The following is a 21,739-nucleotide window of genomic DNA, read 5'->3' as shown; positions in this document are numbered from 1 at the left end:
GATGTGGGACTCGATCCCAGAACTCTGGGATCATGACCTGAGCCGAAGGCAGCCGCTTAACCAACTGAGCCACCCAGGTGCCCCTCCTTTATGTTCTTAATTACTTCACAATTTTACTGAAAAGTTTCAATATCCAGTAATTATTACACCTATGTAAATATTACTCATATGTGAGCATTAAAAAGTATTGTAGCTTCTTGTATAATTTTGTTCATTACTTTTAAAAATTTACTTATTTTTCTTTGTATTTCTTATTATTAATTCCACTAGCTTCTCGGTATTGTTTTCCACAAGGTCGCTTATAACTTGTATTAGTTCTCACACATTTCCTCTTCCCTGTGGAGATACCCTTCCTAAAGACTTCATTCTCTAGCTGCTAGCTGGAGGATTGGCCTCAGGCCTGCCAGACAGCCATCATTCTGGGACTTACTTTTGTTGTCATCTTGGAATTCTCTTTGCCTTTCTCCTAAGTTTAATTTCCCATTTCCAGAATTCAGTGTTTTTCTTTCTTGGTTTGTTCAAATGTTTTGGTGGGGCTTTCTGATGACGTGTGCATTCATGGTCACTAGTTTTAGACTGCAGTCTGCAAAGTGTCTTAATTCTGTATTCTGATTAACCTGGATATAGAATTACAGGTCGTCAATATTTTTCTTCATAATTCTGAAGAAGTTTCATTGTTCTCAACCTCAGACTTTACTGTTAAGTACAGTGTCATGATATGTAATCTTGCATGTGATTTGTTTTATTTTTCTTCTCAGGAAGTTTTTACAGTATTCTCTGTCTGGTTTCTGAAGATTCATGATCACATACCTGTTGGAAATCTTTTTTTTTTTTTTTTTTATTCTTTGTGCTGGGCTTCTGGTAGGCTATTTTAATTTAGAAACTTTGATTTTGGAAATATCTTTTATGTTGTCTTTGATAACTTATTCCCTTTTGTAATCTCCCCACTCCCTGTTCTCTTTCAGTCAGATACTATACCTCCTAGATTGATCCTCTCATTTTGTCACCGTTTATGCTTGATGGAACTTTGCCTCAACTTTATCTTTCAAACCTATTTTTTAAAAATTTATTTTGCCTAGGGCTCCTAGGTGGCTCAGTCAGTTAAGCATCTGCCTTAGGCTCAGGTCATGATCCCAGAGTCCTGGGATTGAGTCCCACGTCAGGCTCCCTGCTCAGCAGGGAGTTTGCTTCTCTGTCCCTATCCTGTCTCGTGCTCACTCGCTCTCATCTTACTCACTCTCTCAAATAAATAAAATCTTTTAAAAATTTTGTGGGGCACCTGAGTGGCTCAGTTGTTAAGCATCTGCCTTCGGCTCAGGTCATGATCCCAGGGCGCTGGGATCAAGCCCTAGATCTGGTTCCCTGCTCAGCGGAAAGCCTGCTTCTTCCTCTCCCACACCCCATGCTTGTGTTCCCTCTCTTGTTCTGTCTCTCTCTGTCAAATAACTAAAATCTTTTAAAAAATTATTTTGCCTCTTCTATTGATTTTTGCTTAGCCTAATGAAATACAGATACATCTCATATGTAGATATCTGTGTATAAAAGCATACATGTAAAAAATTTTCACTCTGTTGCCTTTTTCATCTTTCTTTTCTCCAAGATATTTTTTCCCCAATGCTATTTTTTTCCTCTTTTACTTAAGGTGCTATCCTCTAATACAGAGATTGGTAAACTGGCCTATTGCTTCTGAGTTGCATCGCATTTTTGTATAGCTCTTGAGCTGAGAATGCTTTTTAACATTTTTAAAGGTTTTTTAAAAACGATTAAAAAGCAGACAGAAGAATATGCTGCAGAGACTATTAATGATCCACAAAGCCTAAAGTATTTACAGTCTGTTCCTTAACAGAAAGTTTTCTGATCCTTGCTTTAATGTCTGTAGATTCCTTGCTTTTCTTTCATGGTTAGGAGTCAGACACTACAACTGAGTTGGAAACTGTGTGTAAGTAGGACTTGGTTAGCTTTCCTGGAGATTAAAACTTGTTAATGCTGAAGTTAATTTTGTTCGGGGTAGACTGTAATGTCATTATCTGTTGGTCTTTTCTTTGGGGCCTTTTGGTTTCTCTAGAAGAGATTCTGCTCTCCTCACCTGAGGGTGTGAGCCTGCTGCACATGTTCTGAAGGTGAGAACACCTTTGAGTATGTAGGCTTTCATTTCTTCTGATTTCAGTACACTTGCCTTAATGTAAATTGTGTACTTCAGAATCAGTTTCTTCAGAAGCTAAATCTTCATCTTCTGCTGGAGTCAGAGTGAAGTTTGGGTTATCTGACTGCACAGGGAGTGGAGATTTGGGCATCCAGTTTCTACTCACATAGAAGTCAGCTCCCCTCCTCTCTCTTCAGCCTGACATGACACTGCTGTTATGTTGAATATTATACCTCCTAGTTTAGATTTTGACAGAAAAGGTTGAAAGATTGAAATATAACTGGGAATTGTATATGAAGTAAAAGTAACTTTTTTATTATTATTGTATAATCTATTTGTCCTTGTATAACATCTCATACAACTTTTTGGTATTGGAAGTTCATTATTTTATTCCATTATGTAGACATCATTATTGCTAAAAACTACAAAGAAATCTTTAATATTCAGCCCTCTGAGGTTTTAGATGTATTAGTTGCATTTTACAAATGAAGAAATTGGAGACACAGAGTGGTTAATTAACTTTTACGTGGAGGATCTCATAGCAAGAGTAGAACCAAGATTCAAGCAGGCAGCCTAGATCTAGAGAATGCTTTCTTTCCATCTATGTTACACTATAGTTCAGAATAGCATATGATGGGGCGCCTGGCTGGCTCAGTCACTTAAGCATCCAACTCTTTGATCAGCTCAGGTCTTGATCTCAGGGTCGTGAGTTCAAGCCCTGCATTGGGCTCCATGCTGGGTGTGGAGCCTAAAAGATAGCATCTGATAAACATAGCAGGTGAATTAGAATAGTGATGCTGTGAGTTCAGAAGAGAGAGACAATGGGCTGGAGAGTTAATGGTAAGCTTTACAAAGGATGTAGAGCTTACGTTTTTGAGTAGGTAGAAGGGAATAAAGTAGTTCAGATAATAGGTTGTGATCCAAGACAGTTTAGCTGTTACCTTTAGAAAATGTTAACACACCATTCTGATTTAAGTAGAGGCTTGGGGACTGTTGAATGAAAGCTTGAACATATGGGTGTAGTCAGATCATAACATTACATTTCAGAATATTGTATGTGTATTTTACACTGTGGGTTATGGGAAGGTTTTGTTCTAATGTGGGATTCAATAGAAACTTGGTTTCAGGATTCATCCAATATTCAATATGAATTGAGGGTGTGGAGGTTATAACGTTTTAGGTGTTTGTGGTTAATATATTAAGGTAGTAGTGATACAAGGAACATTATGCTTCCTGCCTGGATTACATTGCATCTAATTTTGTTATTTTCTTCCCTTGAGTGTTGACATATTTTGTAATTTAATTATTCTATGGTAACAAAGTATTGCGGTGGGTGTAATATTTGAGAAATTTCATTTTGGTCATTTCATAGCACTTTTGGCTAAGATTTTGTTTTGCTTTTCATTGTAAGTGAAGGAGTTGGAAATTGTCTCTAGATTCTTGTATCCATTTTCAGTAAAAATGAAGCAGTGTTTTTCCAGCCTGGGCTTAGGGCCCTCAGCCAATGAAAGAGATCATAGGTAGCTCTCAAAAGCAGTTCAGTTGTGATTTTGGGGGGAGGTATGGGTTATATATGCTTTTAATCTTACTCCATTTCCCTTATTCTTTCCCAGTGTGTAATGCCAAGAAAGAGGTGGATGTATTGTGTTTGATATAGTAAAATGAACCACCAGTGTTGTTTCTTTTATTTTTAAGTTTTGGAGAAGACTTAAATGAGTAAGGAACACAGGATTCAGAATATCCTAGAGGGAAAAATTTGAGCATCTATATTCTAGAATTTCATCATCAATCTTAAACATTGTTTTGTGTTTCACTCCTTTAATGTTGAAAGTTAAGATGAAGTTTAAAAGACTTGTAAAATTGTTCCTAACTTGCTTTCTTAGAAAACTTGGTACTCAGAGATAGATTCTCTACTTCATTTTAAGAAAAACAGTGATTTGCATGGGGAAAAGCTTTAGTAGTCCTATTTATTGAAAAAGTCAGATCTTTTTTTAATTTGCTTTCATAATGTTCACACTTTACCTGGTTTCAGCTCTTAATAAAGTGATTGATATCACTTAATCATAGATATAATGAGGTTATGCTTTTATTAATACATTATTTTAAGAATAATTGTATAGGGGCACCTGGGTGGCTCAGAGGGTTAAGCCTCTGCCTTCGGCTCAGGTCTCGGTCTCGGGGTCCTGGGATCGAGTCCTGCATCGGGCTCTCTGCTCAACAGCGATCCTGCTTCCCTCGTCCCCCGCCCCCCCACGCTGTCTGCCTCTCTGCCTACTTGTGATCTCACTCTCTGTGTCAAATAAATGAAATCTTAGAAAAAAAAAAGAATGATTATATAATAGGAGCTTATATGTGTAATACTTTTCTTCTCTGAGTAGACGTTTGGAAGTTTTAAGCAGAGAGGTCTTAATTTTGTAGTTTTTAAGTAAACTACTGAAAACTGAATCATAATGTAAACTTAAGCTACAGTGTGTTTTTACTTTTGTTAATTAGAAAACGATCCCACAAGCTTAGATTATGCATGGTGGTTTAGGTAAATACTTGGTAGCTTTTTTCTCTGTATGCAAACGCAGCCCCTCTCAGAAGTATCTTTCATTACAAGCAATGTATTTTCACCCAGGTTAATGGAACAGGTCTATGTTGATGGCGGGGCAGATCCCTTGCTGGAAACTCTTGATTACTGTCAGGGCCCTGTGTGGTATATATAGTCTTAACCATTTTTCCCCCCCTTTAGAAAGTCTTTATACTTTAAGCAGCTGTAGACTACCAGTGTTTGTCTTTGATGTGAGAGCATAAATGCAAAAACTCTAAAATCAAGATATTCTTACTTTCTGAGAAAAATATAATGATAGGATATATGTAGTGATTAAGTTGTAAAACAGTTAAAGAATAATTCATATTACATCTTAGAATGATGTGGAACCTAAATGTGCTTTGTTAAACTCTCATTAATCATTTTAATTGAAATTGACATCCTATCATTTTAACAATCCTGCTTAAGCTGAATATTACAAAATCATGCTAACTTTTGCAATGATGCGATATACTCTTATTGCTTGTAAATGATTTAGTAGCTGTTAGCCGAGATAGGAAAAAGATTGACAAATATGTTAGGGAGAACTTGTATAATAATGTTGGCTGATTTCAGAAAGAATTGTGAAGGGATAACACATGGACTGTCACAAAATACTGCACTGCAAAATAAGAACAATGTAAATATCACTCTTGAAATTCTTACTGTAAATTGCAGAGATTGTTGGTTTTTCAGATTTATAAGACTTGAGGATTTATAAAAACAATTTAGCTTCCCCTTTCCCCCTTAGTGTTCAGTATCATAGAAACTGACATCTATTATTGTGTGGGTTAGCTTTTTCACTTCAGTTGAGTTTCAGATTTCTCTGTTCTATAACTAGAGTACTATAGACTTAAATTGAGCAAGATAACTTTGTGATAGAGTACTGAATATTTGCTGAGGGTAATAACTGTAAACTAATGGCATTTGCTTATTTATTAGTCTTTTTTTTTTAACATTAAAGAAGTAATTAGTTCAAATACTTAACCAGTATATATTTAACTTGAGTTATGGTAGATATAAGAAGACATTTAACATACCTGGTAAATGACTTCAGAAGTTGTATGCTGAAGTTCTATATGTGTATTCTGGTTTTACATACCCTAAAGCAGGTATTCACTATAGTAAATATGAAAACATGCAGAAGTCTTTTATATAAGAAGTTCAGGGGTTATCATCTAGCTTTTCAGTATCTGGTTTTGTCTTATCTTAGAAGCAAATTGGGTATTTTATTTATAAAATATAACATAAAAATATTACAATCTGTGAAGAAATATATTACTTGAAATCAGTTTCTTATACAGCGATTTGTAGGTAGTATCTCCAAACTAATGTGTAGACTGTATTCTAAAATGCCTAGAAATAAAATAATACTTTTTTAAAGAAATAATGCTAAAAATGGCATCTCCCCCAGCAATATTAGCCCATGAAAGTTCATTTTGTCTGTAACATAGTATACAAGACCATAGTTGTCCAAAGAAAATAGCACTATTACTAATAAGTAATTAGGAAAACAGATTAGAGAAAGTATTTAACTTGCATCATGGTATTTAAGAAAAAGAAGAGAGATTTATGTGAAAAGGAGGTTAGCTGGTATGGAAGTAACATGAGAAGAGATGAGAACAGTGAAAGGCAGGGAGGGGATGCTACTCACTGAAAAATGAACCGAGTAAAGGGCGTTAATAAAATACCCAGCACATACTGTTCTGGGGGCCTGGTTCATCTGAAATAAGTTAGTAAAGATGAGCTATTCCTTTACCACTTTTTTTTTTTTTTTTTTTTTTTTTTACATTTTAAAGGGGAAACTACCCGCTAAGTAAGCCTTAAAACAACGCCATAGCCTTTATAAAACCGAGGCAGTCCTTTAAATTTATAACCATGGGTGGTAAATAATTTATATTTTTGTTATTACCAATAATAAAAACAGATCTTTAGACTAAAACTTTTTCTACATTGAGTGGGTTTTTTTGTTTTGTTTTGTTTTTACTTTGAGTATATTGTCCCAGGAAAAAAGTGTTGTTTTTTATATCATTTTCAAAAGATCTATTTACCCTTGCAGCATAGCATGAATACTATTTCTGCTTACCTAAACTGCCATGTAAAAACATTTCTGTGGCAAAATTCATTCACTGATTGTTTGAGTACCTACTATGTGCTGGGCATTTTTCTTGGAACTCTAACTACAGCAGTGAACAAGAGAGAAGAATCTTTGATTTAATGGGCTTTACATTCCAGTAGAGATTTATTTCAGGTTCCATTTGAAAAATGCCCAAAAGTCATCTATCTTTATTACCTTTAAGTTTTCTTACTTTTGGATAGGTGACCTTAACTAGAGCAGCTGGGATGCTACATTTCTATCCAGTATGCTAGGTAGTATAAAAAAAAAATAGAATGGGCAATAAGTTTATTAACCCATTTTTAAATAGGGCAAAAAAGAACAGCTTTTTGAGCAGCAAGGGTGAGAGTTCTTATCCTTTCCCAATTTTCCGTGAAGGATTCTTCTGATCATGAGAATGTTTGAACTGTACACATCTTTCATGGCAGCTCTGTTTTTAGGTTTATTGTGTTACTGCTAAACTACCACATGACTTGGGTGCTATGTGCAGTTTAGAAGAGGCAGTATTAAGTGAACATTCTGGATCTAGACTGCCTAGATTTAAATCCGTACTTCGTCTAAATAAGTTGTGTGCTTTTGGACAAGTTACTTTTCTGTGCCACAGTTTTTTAAAATCTGTAAAGTAATGGTAATAGTTGGCTAATGGGAGGATGAAATTAATTAGTAATGCCTAGCACTTGCAAGTACTAAATGACAGCTATTACTCTTTTCCATGCTTGACATGGAGTTGATGTGAAAGTTGCTTTTCTAGATTTTTTTTTTTTGCCAAGCACCTCATTATTTTGTTTGGCAGGTTTATGCTTTCAAGAACAATTTGATATAATGGAAATCTGGATTCTAGCTTTGCATCATCCACTGGTTTGATATTCATTTGATCACTTTGTTGGAGGAGTGGGGGGAGTTCAGATAAAATAATATTTTTACATAAAAGCTTTTTTTTTTTTTTTTTTTTAAATAACTGAGCGTGTTGTACCTTTGGCTGTTTTTGAGTACTCAGCTGGAACTTATTTTCTCTAGGTGTTTTGTTTAATGGTAATCTGTGAAATGATGATACCAGCTTACCAGTGACTATTAATAATTCTCATATTTTGAATTATTGGGTGATTTACTGATGATTTCTGTGATGTTTGTTTGTGTGTTTAATTCTAAATGTAATTTACTCAAAAACATGCCAAAGAAAAGGTAGTTCCCTAAAATAACCTCTACTTTAGCTTTTCATGTCACTGAGAACCTATTTCATAAATTTATTATAATAACCTCCTGGTAAAACTTGAATCTGATAAAACAAATATATTCTGTCCCTAGTTACAGCTTAACATGTATATGTGCACTTTTCATTAATTTTAAAATGTTACAAACTTCACTAAAATTTGCTTTGTTTTTATGTCCTATTTCCTGAAAGACTAATCAGATTTTCATTAGTTTTTCACCTCCTTCCAAAGGGCACCTTGTAGATAAGCATGTTGTACAATCAAAATAAATGTTGTAGTCAGATGTTATTGGAGTTTAAGTCCTGTAAAGATGATTCTATTTAACTCCCATAAAGTTACCTGCGGTTTTTCCTGAACTTTATCTTCTGCAGCAAAGTTCTATTTTCATTAACTACACACTATTTTAAAGTAGAAGATGGTGGTGAGAGATCAGTCTGTGTTACCTTTGGATTTTTTTTCTTTGTGAAAGCAATGGCAGTCTTGATTGTAACAGAAAACTATCTGGAATTTGGACTTGAAACAGGTAATCATTTCATACAAGTTTAAAAAAATCAGTTTTGCTTTATCAGGTGTTAATATTTTTTACTTTATTTAATTATGTTTTATATTTGATGTTTTTAAAATTAGGTTTGAGATGTACAGTAATCTTCTAAATAATTAACCTGTATTATTCTTAATTTTCTTTTTTTGTTTGTTTTAGCTAAATTTTTTGTTAGCTTTTTCCAGAATGCTGCCCCCTCATTTTTTCCTTAAAGTTAAATTTAAGTTTCTGCAATGCTGAAGTTTACTCACATAGATAAAGAAGCAAATTTTGATGCAAATTTTATGCACACTTATGGAATGTACAAATATCAAAGGGATGTTTTCAAAGACTGTTCCTGCTAATAACCAAATTTTATTGCATTATGGCATACTAATTAGCACATGAAAGAGCCTAAGCTAGTCACTTCAAGATTTAAGATGTTCTGTTTCCTAACATTTTATTTCCAAAGAAAGAGTCTGTATTAAGAATAATTTTTTTTTTCCCTGCAGGGTTTACAAATTTTTCAGATAGTGCGATGCAGTTTCTTGAAAAGCAAGGTTTAGAATCTCAGTAAGTTTTTAAAATACTAAGTATCACTGAAGTTTAAATTTTTTCACTTTTTTGTAAAACATTTACTGTAAGTGGCTTTGTGTTTTTAATCATTGAAGAGAGTTCTTTTTTCAGAACTTTCAGAAATATCCTCACTTCTAATGTTTACATATGTATAAAGTTAATATGTTTGATAGAATTCTTATTTGGATTTGCTCTTATTTGATTTAATTTCTATGCCACCAGAGATTAAATAACTTTATATCTGAGTCATATATCAAATTCTGTGTTGAATATGCAGGTTGGGTTGTTATCAGTGTGGTTAGAGATGCTAGTTCACCAAAATCCATTGTAGGTAATTGAGTCTGAATAGTCTTTTTTTGTAAAAGTTTATTTAGTTTTTGTTACTATGAATTGTGGTTTGTAAAGTAATTAGAAGAAAGGAAATTCCGAGAAAGTTAAAGAACTTACTACTTTTTTTTTTTTTTTTTTTTTTTTTTTTTTTTTAATTTAGGGGTCCTGTTTCAAAACTTACTTTCAAATTTTTCCTGGCTATTTTCTGTTCATTCATTGGGGCTTTTTTGACATTTCCTGGATTACGACTGGCTCAAATGCATCTGGATGCCCTGAATTTGGCAACAGAAAAAATTACACAGTAAGCGGAAAATGTACATAAGCACATGCAGATAAATATATGTTTTCCATCTTAATGAAGGTATATTATTGTAATGAAATCATAAATTATTGTTTGAAAATTAATAAATAACCATTTGATGTCACACTACTTCTATAAGCAGGTTTCTTTTATTCACTTCTAAATTTTAAGTCCTATGACTAAAAGCATATCAATTACTAGATTTCTTTTTTACTTGTTAAAAAAAGGAAATACCAGTATTTGTTAGTCAGAAGTCAGTGTTTATGATACCGTAATCTCTACAACTGAACTAAGAATCTATGATAATTCTCTTAAATCAGAATATTTTCATTCACATATTTAAATTTTATGTAAATCTTAATTTTTACTTTAAAGTGTTTTGAAAGTTAACTCTGTATACATAAATTTGTGTTTTTCCTATATTATTGATTGGCTTATGAGACTTAAAACAATATTTTATTTGGGGATTGCTGATACTATACAGTATTAAATACCATAGATTACTTTTAACTGCCAGATTCTATTTCAGTTCTCAAATAGAGAAATCATATTTGAATCTCTACATAAAGTTCAAAGCTCATTTACTCTGTTTTTCGTGGTTGTTATAGATGTTTTTTGTTGATGTTAGACACCTTGGCAGAATGGCAGGTTTATATCTTTCAGTTCATATCCAGACACAAATTTCCATCTTGTCTTTATGTTTTGCAGTAGACTCCCAAGTTGAGAACATTCCATTTTGATATATGTATATACTCTCTGAGTTTCTCTGATCATTTTTCTTAACATTTCTGCTCTTAAAACTGTATTTAATGATGCTGATTTTGTAGTCTTTTCACATTCTTCTCTCTCACATATGTCATTTTCCTTTATTTTAATTTTGAATCTTTTTTGTTTTTTCCTTAACCTCCGTTTTTCTACATATTTTGTCTGTGAGTGTGTGTGCACACACGTGCAGGTGTCTGTGCATACGCACACTTGTCTGTGTGCACACGTGTTTACCTGTTCTCACCTCCCAGTACCCACTTCTTCATCCCTCTTTTTTCCCCTCCTTTTACTCAGCGTGCTGTTGGTTGCATCCTGCCTTTCTCCCAACATCCATCCATCTCTCTAATGGCTTCTTTTAAAAACAAAACCGGGTTCTCCCCCTCCTCTCTACACATACACTTCAGTCCACAACCCCAGTGTTAGGATTTAAATAAGCTGAAAGGGTGGGTGGAGGGGAGCCCTTCACCAGCTACTGAAACCGCTGTGGGCTGCTCCTTGATACTAGAGTGTTCCCTAGCAACACTGCATACCTAATACTGCTGCTTTCTTCCCCGCACCCAGTGGTTTACCCAGGCTGGGGGATGAAAGGATCACTTTATAAAAACATTTAAAGCATTTAGTGGTGGTTTATGATTGGGAGGGGGCACATCTTAGTTTCCTTTTCAGTAAAATATAGCTTCTTTTTAAGGGTTTTTTTTTCCCCCTTTGGGGTTTGGAGCTTTATTTTCAATTCATTGCAGCCCCCGATTGTGTTATAGCACTCTGCCTTGATAACAGGAGTGTGGGCAACCTTGTTCTGGTGTGAGAATAGCATGACTGGCACAAAGAGCAGCGTTCTCCTCAGCCCCGTGTCTAGGCACTAGTACTTGTTTAAATGCCAGAGCTTAGAACCGAAGTTCCACCTTTGTCTGCCAGGTGTTCTGACGCAACCCTGTTTTCCTCACGTAGATCATTGCCCTGCTTTCCTCACATAGATCATTGTCATTTTCACTGTAGTGAAGATTTTGAAATGTGTGTGTGTGCATGTGTGTATATTTAAAACCCTCCAGTTTAGCCCTTCACTGTGGTTAATCCTGAAAACAGGACATGGTAATAAAATAGAAGAATCTGTCTTTTTTCTGAAATGAGAATAGTCTTTACAGTCATCTGTCTTTGTATAATACAAACTTGGGATAATAATTAACAATAAAATTATAACTCAGACCTAAAACCTTTTGGTGTATTAGGTATATTGCCTTTCTGGAGTAATGTAAATTTTCTTGGTATGTGTAGAATAGGGAATTTAACTTCTTAATACGTCATGAAGAAATAAAAATATGTGAAACATTTTTGATTTTAACAGTGTATTAAAACATTATACATGATCATTGCATATTGAAAGTTTCTTTAATTGTAAGTTGTTGTGGGTTCCATGTGCCGTATGCCTTCTAGTATTAAGGACCTTGCTAATCACTGCTCTCACTTGTAAATAATAAGGAGGCACTTTGTTTTAGCTTGTGCTGAAAAAGTGTCAAAAGATGATGCCTCTATACTGAAAATCTATTGGATTCATTGACTGTGTAAAGTTATTTAAATACCTGTGTATTGAATCAGGGATATAGTAGGGGATTGTTAAAGAACACTAGGATAGAACTGAACAGATTTAGATTTTAGTGCTACATCTGCCTTTAACCTGTAATATTGCCATGAACAAGTAATTTAACTTTCCTGAATCTAAATGTTCTCATTTGAAAAATTCAGATAATGAGGTAGATTTGCAGGGGCTCAAATCAGTGTCAAGTGATAACAATAAATAGAAAATAATGATGACAGTAGTACCTTAATACAGAATACTGAAAATAAGTTTCTACCTTCATTTTGTAAGTTCCAAGTATCTGTAGTTTATTAGTGTATTTTGTTCCTGGGTTTTTATATTTATTTCTTACGTACTTTCAGAACATTACTTCATATCAACTTCTTGGCTCCTTTATTTATGGTTCTGCTCTGGGTAAAACCAATCACCAAAGACTACATTATGAACCCACCATTGGGTAAAGAAAGTGTCCCTTTGTAAGTATGGGTATTTGAGGGCTAATTTTTGATTCCTTATAGAATCAAAACTGTTTTCCAAAATGGTATATACTGTAACTTAGTTTTTTAATGACAATACTAGAATACTGTATTTTTAAAACACTAATAGAAATGCTAGAAGATGTGTTCCAAAACAAGCTACAAATCATTTAACTTTTTTATGATCTTCATTAATGAATGAATGTTAATATACATTAACAGTTATCTTGTACACTTCTAAGTTTTTCTGCCTTCTCACTTAATCCAGTTGTTATCTGACATTTTTATGTCTTGGCCCTATTTTTAAGATAGTTTCTTCAGTTCTTTTTTTCTTAACTGTGAAGATTAACGGAGGATAAAATAAGTAGTGTAAATGGAAACTCATTTAGCCCCTGTAAGGGATATTAATATTTTCCATATTTGCTTCACCCCTTTTTTGTTTTGTTTTGTTTGTGTTTTTTTAAGATTTTTTAAAAATTTATTTAACAGACAGAGATCACAAGTAGGCAGAGAGAGAGAGAGAGGAAGGGTGAAGCAGGCTCCCTGCTGAGCAGAGAGCCCGATGCATGGCTCCATCCCAGGACCCTGGGACCATGACCTGAGCTGAAGGCAGAAGCTTTAACCCACTGAGCCACCCAGGCGCCCCTGTTTTGTTTTTTTTGATGAAGTAATTTTTCAAGTGAAGTAGAGGTCTTAACGTTTTTACCCCTAAGTACATGAGTATGTACCTCTAAGAAATAAGGACATTTTCTGACATAATATTATCATCATACTTATCCAAAAAAATGCCTTAACATTATTATCTAATATAGGTCATAATTCCCCTTTTAACAAAAGAAGATGGTAAGGAAACACAGTTTATTAAAAGATACTAATAACTGTACTTAACATATTAACTCATTAGCCTTGTGGAACTATGTTAGAGTAATAGAAAGATTGAGACAAAGCTGGTTTGAACGCCAGTTCTGATCTTCACTAAAACTGTCACTTGAGGATGATTAACTTCACCGAGCCTCTGTTTCCCCATTTGGAAAATGAAGATAATAGTATCTACCTCACAGAGTTATCATTGGAATTAAATGAAGGAATGCGTGTACTGGAACCAGCTGGAAGTAAATGTTTAATCAATGTTTCTTTCATGGCTCTGCCTCATCAGAATTAAAGTAGAAAACCTTGACAAGTCATTGACTCCACAGTATACATTTTATATTATGTATTTCTTTTAGAGCCTGGTACAGATTTGTCTTCCAGTGTATAATCAGTGATGACCAGGACTTTTTTTTTTTTTTTTTTGTTAAGAATTCTCTTTGAACTAGGGAAGCATTCATTGAGATTATAATGTTTCCCCCCCACACACACAAGTAAGTCTTAATGGTAATTTTAACTTGACAAATTTACAACATGTTTATTTAAAAGTATGTTCATACATTTCAGCTGTCCTGTATTAAGTGCCTGATGTGTGCTAGAGTTTAGAACAGATATGGAGCATGGTCTAGGTGTTATTTTCAAATTACTCACAGTGTTACCTTTTATCAAAGGAGAAACCCTGGCCTTTTGAAAACATCATACCACAAAGGACATCAGAAATTACCTCTTCTTTCTATAGTCCTTTAAGGGGCCCTCGTCAGTCAACTGAAAAAAATATGATAAGGGTACATCTTCTACCTGGAATCCTCATCTTAGTCTTGAGGAATTGTGCCCAACTGAGCCAGCTTGAGCACATAGCTTAAATGACTTGTTGGGAGAGGAATGTGAGACATCCAATTTCTTCATAATATATCAGAATTTCTGGTTTTCCTATGATCCCAATCAGGAAGTCAGCAGAGTGACTGATACCTGTTCAAATATCTGTATAATCAGACAAAACTGTAGGCATGGGTTGTTGACTTGGTAGTTCCACAGGCAGTCTCCTGTAGTTTCTTTCTTTTTCTTACTCTCCAGTTTAACAGCACCCAGCTTCTCTCTCCATTTCACAACCAGGTTTTTTCCATGGAGGAAGGTAGATAGTGAAGAGGATCCCAGTTACTTTCTACACTTTTTTTCTAGATATCTATTACTACTGTTCTTAATGATACAATTTTCTGTCTAGATCTATTATACAAGTCAAATTATTATATAGATAAGTTTGTAATGTAGTAGAATACTTTTGTTTTATATCTCCAAACTGTAATTAAGTATAGATATCCTATATTTTATATGGTGAGCACTGACACATTTAACTAGCATGCTAACGTATTTTGGTCTTTGAGAGCACCGTGTCAACTTTTTGATCTATAGAATGACAGAAGCTACATTCGATACTCTGCGACTCTGGTTAATAATCCTGCTGTGTGCTTTGCGGTTGGCCATGATGCGCAGTCACTTGCAAGCTTACTTAAATTTAGCCCAGAAATGTGTGGATCAGATGAAGAAAGAAGCAGGGCGGATAAGTACAGTTGAGCTACAGAAAATGGTAAGTTTCGTACTGTAGTCAAGTGAAGAACAGCAAGCACTGTATTGTAAGAAAACAAAGCATTTAATTTTCCTTAATAGTAATTTTATCCCACAATACTCCTGCTTTTGAAATAAATGGCATAATCTTAAATTGACAGATACTGAAGAGCCCGCAATCCTATTTTGGTGCTCAGTGAAGAAAGAGTCTCAAGTCCTCTTCTTGCCGTAGTACTTCAAGTCCTTTAATTTGGGTTGCAATGCTGTGGTATATCTACTATTGCTAAATGGGAACCCCAGTTGATTTGGAAGACATTACAATATATTATTGTCTAGCCTTCAAGACTTATGGGGTAGGAAATACTAGTTTTAGTGACATGTAACATGATTCCAAGTATTTGAACATGAAATGTAAATATTTAACTTAATGGGAATTCCAGAGAAAGAAAGTGCTAGGAGTCCATCCACCATTATAGTTAATTGGATCTATATAACCGATCATGTCTTTTTTAGAAATCTGGTGTTGGGTGTTCTGTTTTTCATATTCTTTCGTAGTCAGGGTGTTCATCAAGATTCAGAGACTTTCTTATTGTTTTTCCTTATATATTTTTGTTCTCTCTATGATTTTTCCTCAAATTTTAGTTACATATGTTCATGTAGAATGGGGACTTGATGTTTTCATTTATGAGGGTTTTATGACTCATCTGTTACTTTTATTTAGTTTGATTTTCTGATGTCTGCCTAGAGATTCTAACATTTTGTTTTATATTTGAAATGTAAGTGAATATACCATTTAAATTTAAGGGATTATTTTCTCCAATTTATATTAACCACTTAACTATTTTCAAGGAATTTAGTATTTCCACATTTAAAACTTATCTTCAAACTGAGCCTTTCAAAGTCAGAAGTCAGTTTGGGGGCATTTATAATGAAGTGCAGACCTAATAACATTTAGCTTCCTCCCATGATGGGATTACTTATCTCTTAAGCAGTTCATTTTGACAATTATATGAAAGTTTAATTCACTCCTAACATGTCAGCCAGTGTTAGATACTTAAGAATTTTGTTGGTTGCAGGTGGCTCGAGTCTTTTATTACCTTTGTGTCATTGCCCTGCAGTATGTGGCACCTCTGGTAATGCTGCTTCACACAACTCTGCTTTTGAAAACACTAGGTAGGCTTGCCCTGGCAACTGGGAAATGTGTTTGACTTTCTACCTATAATTAATACTGCTTTTCGTTACCTACAAAGAAATATGTTTCTTTAAATTATTTTCTTGGAGAGTTTTAAAAAGAAACATGGGAAACTTTTAAAAGTTGATTCGTCATCTTCGGGTCCATATAGTTTTATAATATTATGCTTTACTTATAAGAATTATTTGCTAAAGATTAATTCCCGTATTTACTCAAAAACTTGAATGAGCACTCTTGTTCTTAGTTATTTTGTATTTTAAGAGGGTGATGAAAGATTTTGTTAGTGCCTGATCATTTCAGTTATTATAAGGTAGTTGTATACTTACATGAATCCAGGATCCTTTAGTGAGTTCTACTTTAGATATTGATAGGATAAAGATTTCTCAGCAGAAAAGCGAAGTTCTCCTATAAGTCTGTTCACTAAACCATCAAGTTCCTGTGTGGTGTTATTTGAGAACTATTCATTATTTTATTGATTATTTCCCTTTGCTTAGATCAGTCAGCCAGCTAGTGTGGGGGTTTAAGAAGCCCAGAGGAACTAAAAAAGTATTATTTGGGTGGGCTTCATAGATACTATAGAGCTGATAATAGATATAAATGGCCTTTAGGAATCTATGAAACATAAAGAAGTAACTCAGTTATAAATTATGTGACTCATATCCTATCCAACATAGGAAAATATATGATGAAAACTTTCTGGAAGCTATTTATAGTCTCTCACATTGAAATCATAGATAGTTTCTAAGAAAGAAATTTATTCTGATATTCTAGAGGTAGAAAAGATTTCTAAGAAGTTACTGAGTTTGTCCCTGTCACTCCAGTAGAGGTAGTTGATTAATGTATCATACAAGGAAAAGAATTGTTTTTATTATTTTACCAGATTTTAGTGCAGTTAGTTAAAGGTAAATTAGATTTTTATGTGTACTTTTACCAGCTTGTAGTCTAATCAGGTTAAATGAATTTTTTACCAGATATGTACAAAGGTTATTTTACTTTATTTTCAACATGAAGTAATTTGTTATGCCACTAAACTTCCTGTTCTTAATTTCAAGTATAATTTTAAAACTTTTTCCTTTCTTTCTTTCTTTTTTTTTTTTTTTAATTAGAGGGTTTGGGATTAGTTAGTCTTCAAATTTTATTTGTGTCTTGAATTTTCTAGGTAATCATTCCTGGGGGATATATCCAGAATCTATCTCTGCCTTGCCAGTGGATAATAGTCTACCCTCCAACTCTGTTTACTCTGAATTACCATCTGCTGATGAGAAGATGAAGGTAACTGTTACACAAATAACAGTGGCACTGAGCAGCTTAAAAAATATTTTCACTCCTCTGCTTTTTCGAGGACTTCTGTCTTTTCTGACCTGGTGGATTGCTGCTTGTCTCTTTTCTACAAGCCTTTTTGGGCTTTTCTATCACCAGTATCTGACTGTGGCATGAATCTTGGTTAACAAAAAAGGATATCCAAGTCACACTTTGAATTGAAATGCTTGTGCCCTTGAAGGGCTGTCGGAAACCAGAAGAAAGCAAATACAAAGGAAAAAAACATATCAGAGTATCTTGTTTTAAATGCTTCCTCTGTATTCTCAGGGTGAATCAATGGTATAATATTTAAAATTACAGAGTAGATTATTAACTGTTATACTGTGGCATTGGAATTTTAACTCCTTGTATTAACTGATGTGAGAGGGCTATCTACAGGGGTAATACTTTGATTACCTTGGTTTACAGAAACCTCCAGCAGTCTTTGAAACTTCTCATATGACTCCAGTTACTGATTGATTGTTCTTAATGGTGTAAAGGTACTGTTAATACTCATAGTGGCTGCCTATAGAACAGTCTTCAAACTGAGCCATGCTTTGGGAGAGGGAAAGGAGCTAGAGTCACTTCTGTTGGTAACCTTTCAAACAACAATAGCAAAATCCAACAGAAAGGAAGAAATAGCTACTGTATATTACAGTAAAAAAAAAAGCTGCATAGTAATTTTAAATTTAAAGCAGATGTACATGCTTAATATCTACAAGTACTGCTGCTTGAGAGTAGCAAGAGTATTGTTTTAAAATGTATTCTGTCCAACTTGAGGGATCTTTTAAAATGATGGGCCATATGAACATTTGCAATCTAATAGGCTTGGAACTCCCGTATTTTATTTTATTCTGTGATCCTAAATACAGTTCTTTTAATAGTCTAAAGATATTTATCAATATTGATCAGACTTTTAAAAAATTACTTTAATCCTGCTGACTACCTGTATGTTTTGTATTGTATATATATTATATATTAAATATATAATATATTGAGATTATAAAAGGTGAAAATATTGGATCCTTATAATATTTTAAGTTGCTGAATATATTAAATGTGATTGAATGAGCTGTGTTTGTATCTAGAAATTTTCTTTCTTTTTGGAATGAGATTAAAATACATTTTGAAAGTTCATCAGATCAAGCAATTTATTTGCGTTGCCCATGTGTGAGACTGCTTAAAATTTTATAAATACTTGGATGAATTCTCTCAAATTAAAATTTTTTTTCTGTCATTTTCAAACATCAGAATCTTTCCCACTAACCAAATCTACAGGAATAATTTAAACCCATGTTAAATAGGATTTGTTTTAAGTTTATAGTGTTTAGAATAATTGAGATAATTTGAAGGAAAAATTCATAGGAATGAAAAATATGTAAAAAATTTTTTGATGTGTTGTTTATCTAAAACCTAAAATAAAGAGTTCATTTATAAAGGGAATGAATATAAGAGATAAATAAGGTTTGTTTTCTTTTTTGAACAAGTAGTAGAATTTATAGATAAACTTTATTCCAAAGAATATTCTTGAGAGGCTATATATCAGTGCTATTGTCACTACTGGAAGCAATTTTGGAGGTCTTTTGAAATTACTTTCAAGGCTTGTGGTTCACATTCATTTGAATAATTGCAATTACAGACAAGTTCCTGTCTTTTGGTATAGATTAGATATTTTGGAATTAGCTGATATTTTTAAATATGAGTGAATAATAAGTGCTTAAGTTGGATAAAACTCTGGTTGATCAGAATTGTTAATATAGCCTAATGGTAGTTCATGTGAATTTCCAAAAGAAACATTCCAAATACATCTTGAGATAACACCATCCACTAAAATAACTATCTTTGAACAAGATTATAGCAAAGTATAACATTTATTTTGTATGTGAAAGTTCTCACATGTTGGACTTGAAAAGAACCTTACCTGATACTTAAAACCTTTTTATTAAAGAGCTACATTTTAAAAACTATAATTTATTTTGAGTTTCAAAGATTGTACCGAGAAGTAATATGGGGTGGGGGGGGTTAGAAGACTTAGAATTTATTATTGGATGAAATCACATGCATTTCTAAAATACTATTGATTCACTCTTTTTAGACTTGAAATCTCCCTGAGTATACTGTGAACGTGTGCAAACTGCATATTAAAGTAATGGGTTTGATTTAGTTTTTTTTAGTCTTTTCAAACAAATTGAAGAGAATGATGGTTATAACTACTGCTTTGTTTAAGCATCTTGTCTCCACACAAATTCTATTCCTGAGTGTAAAGGGTTTATACTTTATGTAAGCCAAATATTTTTTTAATTGAGATAAAATTGACATATAACATTGTATTTGTTTTAGGTCCACAACAGAATTTATATATATAAATTCCAAAATGATTCCAAATTATATTTTAATATTCTTAATTAGGCCAGTAGAATTCTTTTTATGTTGGGCTCTAGTCAACATAAATGCTTCATAGGTCAGTTATTTTATATTTCTACTAAATTAATAGGAATCCTTAGTAATCTTGCTTCATATGACTTGTGGGATTGCATTTGATAATTTGTTGATTCCTGCCCCCCACCCTCTGCCCATTGCACTATATAAATCAGAGCTGTATTCTCCTTCTACCCCCATTGATATGTCTGAAATGAAAAGCATATAATTTTATCTTAATATCCGTATGCATTTTGATTATCTTTGCATTTTCCCCAGAATTCCAGTTGCTATGCATAAATGACCAACGCATCCAAGCAGAATGGGCTCATTGTCTTATTGTTTCTGATATAAATATCATTGGTAAAATAGTGACATTTCTTCTTGAGTTATGATTCAGAACAGATATTCATCCATTAATGGAATTGATAGGTCCAGGAAGCACTAAGTAGAATTCATTATGAAATCTATAATTGGAACTTCACTGGATAGATTTTATTCTTTCAAATGAAAGATTAAATTCTCAGTACTGAAAAGCATAGGGTCTCAACATTCTCTGAATTCAAACACACTTTCTGAGCCATCTCATTATTGAAAATGGTCTATCATGGTATATGGCTCTATTCAGCAAAATAAAATTAAGTGATTTTTGAATGTAGATCATCCTGCATCTTCACAAACCTTTAGGTGGCTTAAAAAATCAGATTTGAACACATTCATGATCCTAGACCATGAACTGAGTATCTCAGTTATTTCTACAATATCATCTTTTAACTCTTACTTGTCCCATTATGTCTGTATCCTGTGTTCATAGCTGAGCTGTTTATATGCCATGAAAACTCTGACATGGATACAGCATGATCACAAAGCTAATATCGACCTTTCTCTCCTTTAAAATGGTAAACATTTTACTTATTGTTTTTTCTTCCTAAGGAAAAAGAAAAACCAGATAAAGCTTCTTCATAAGTTTGTCTTCCATTAAAATTGTACTTTTTTTCTTAAGCTACAAACTATTATGTTGGATGGGCCTATCTTCAATGATTCAGAAAATGTGTACTTCTCTATTTCATTGTTGTTCTTTACTTTCTTTCCCCCTACAACTAGCTATATGTGATTACTCCCCTCCTTTCTTCCACTTGGTAAAAGATGATACATTATCTTAAATGAAGAAGCAGCATAATTTTATGGGAAGAATGTTAATTTAACAATCAGGAAACTTCCCTTTACTGACTTCAGTTAGCTATTTTTTGTACTTAACTCGGCATTCAAACTATGCTAATGAAATAGAACTGAACTATCAGTGTTGACCTCAGTTTTATCATAAAATAAAATAAGGAATTTACATTAAATATGTGGCTATATATTTCTACAGCTGGTATCAGTTTCTCTTTATGTTAGCCTGAGAAAAGTGAATAGTAATTTTTGGCTTCAGGAATGGTCACAGATCATGTTAGAAGAGATTCACTTACCGTTCGTTGAAAATGACATCACAGAGAGTGTTTTCTCCAGGAACATTTTGTTTTGTACTCTTTTAATTATTCATTCAGTAAATCTTTATTTAGAGTACCTATAATATTCCAGAAACTGCCCTGCATAACAGCAGTGAACAAAATACCAAATCCCTCCCCTCAAGGAGCTTGGAGTTTGGTGTGGGGATGCAGCAAAATAAATGAGTCAAATGTAGGATATGTTAGATAGTGATAAGATCTAATGAGTAGGGAAGGTGGGGAGAAATCAGGGAAGGGAGAGAGAATATGAAATTGGAGGGTAGGGATAAAGCTAAAATTTTAAGCAGACCATCAAAAGAAAGCTTCACT

At 33.6% G+C, this 21,739-nt stretch overlaps 1 protein-coding gene across 2 annotated transcripts in view; it reads left to right on the top strand.

The window, feature by feature from the left end:
- The window catches only part of LOC111148397 (transmembrane protein 161B), a 70,712-nt gene extending 49,245 nt beyond the window's left edge, over positions 1-21,467 (top strand). Inside the window, exons 6-12 of one of the 2 annotated variants that reach the window (XM_022504914.1) lie at positions 8,414-8,565; positions 9,075-9,135; positions 9,629-9,769; positions 12,470-12,583; positions 14,861-15,035; positions 16,090-16,186; positions 17,365-21,467. In XM_022504914.1, the coding sequence (XP_022360622.1) occupies positions 8,414-8,565; positions 9,075-9,135; positions 9,629-9,769; positions 12,470-12,583; positions 14,861-15,035; positions 16,090-16,186; positions 17,365-17,642 (1,018 nt within the window). In that variant the 3' untranslated portion in view covers positions 17,643-21,467. The remainder of the gene's footprint in view (positions 1-8,413; positions 8,566-9,074; positions 9,136-9,628; positions 9,770-12,469; positions 12,584-14,860; positions 15,036-16,089; positions 16,187-17,364) is intronic. The other variant, XM_022504915.1, reaches the window with a different exon arrangement.
- Positions 21,468-21,739: the final 272 nt, after the last annotated feature.

Source organism: Enhydra lutris, unplaced genomic scaffold, assembly GCF_002288905.1.
Source record: "Enhydra lutris kenyoni isolate GAN:26980312 unplaced genomic scaffold, ASM228890v2 scaffoldscaffold19, whole genome shotgun sequence".
Taxonomy (NCBI): Eukaryota; Metazoa; Chordata; class Mammalia; order Carnivora; family Mustelidae; genus Enhydra; species Enhydra lutris.
Note: the sequence above shows the minus strand (reverse complement) of the source record. Positions and strands in the feature narration are given on the sequence as shown.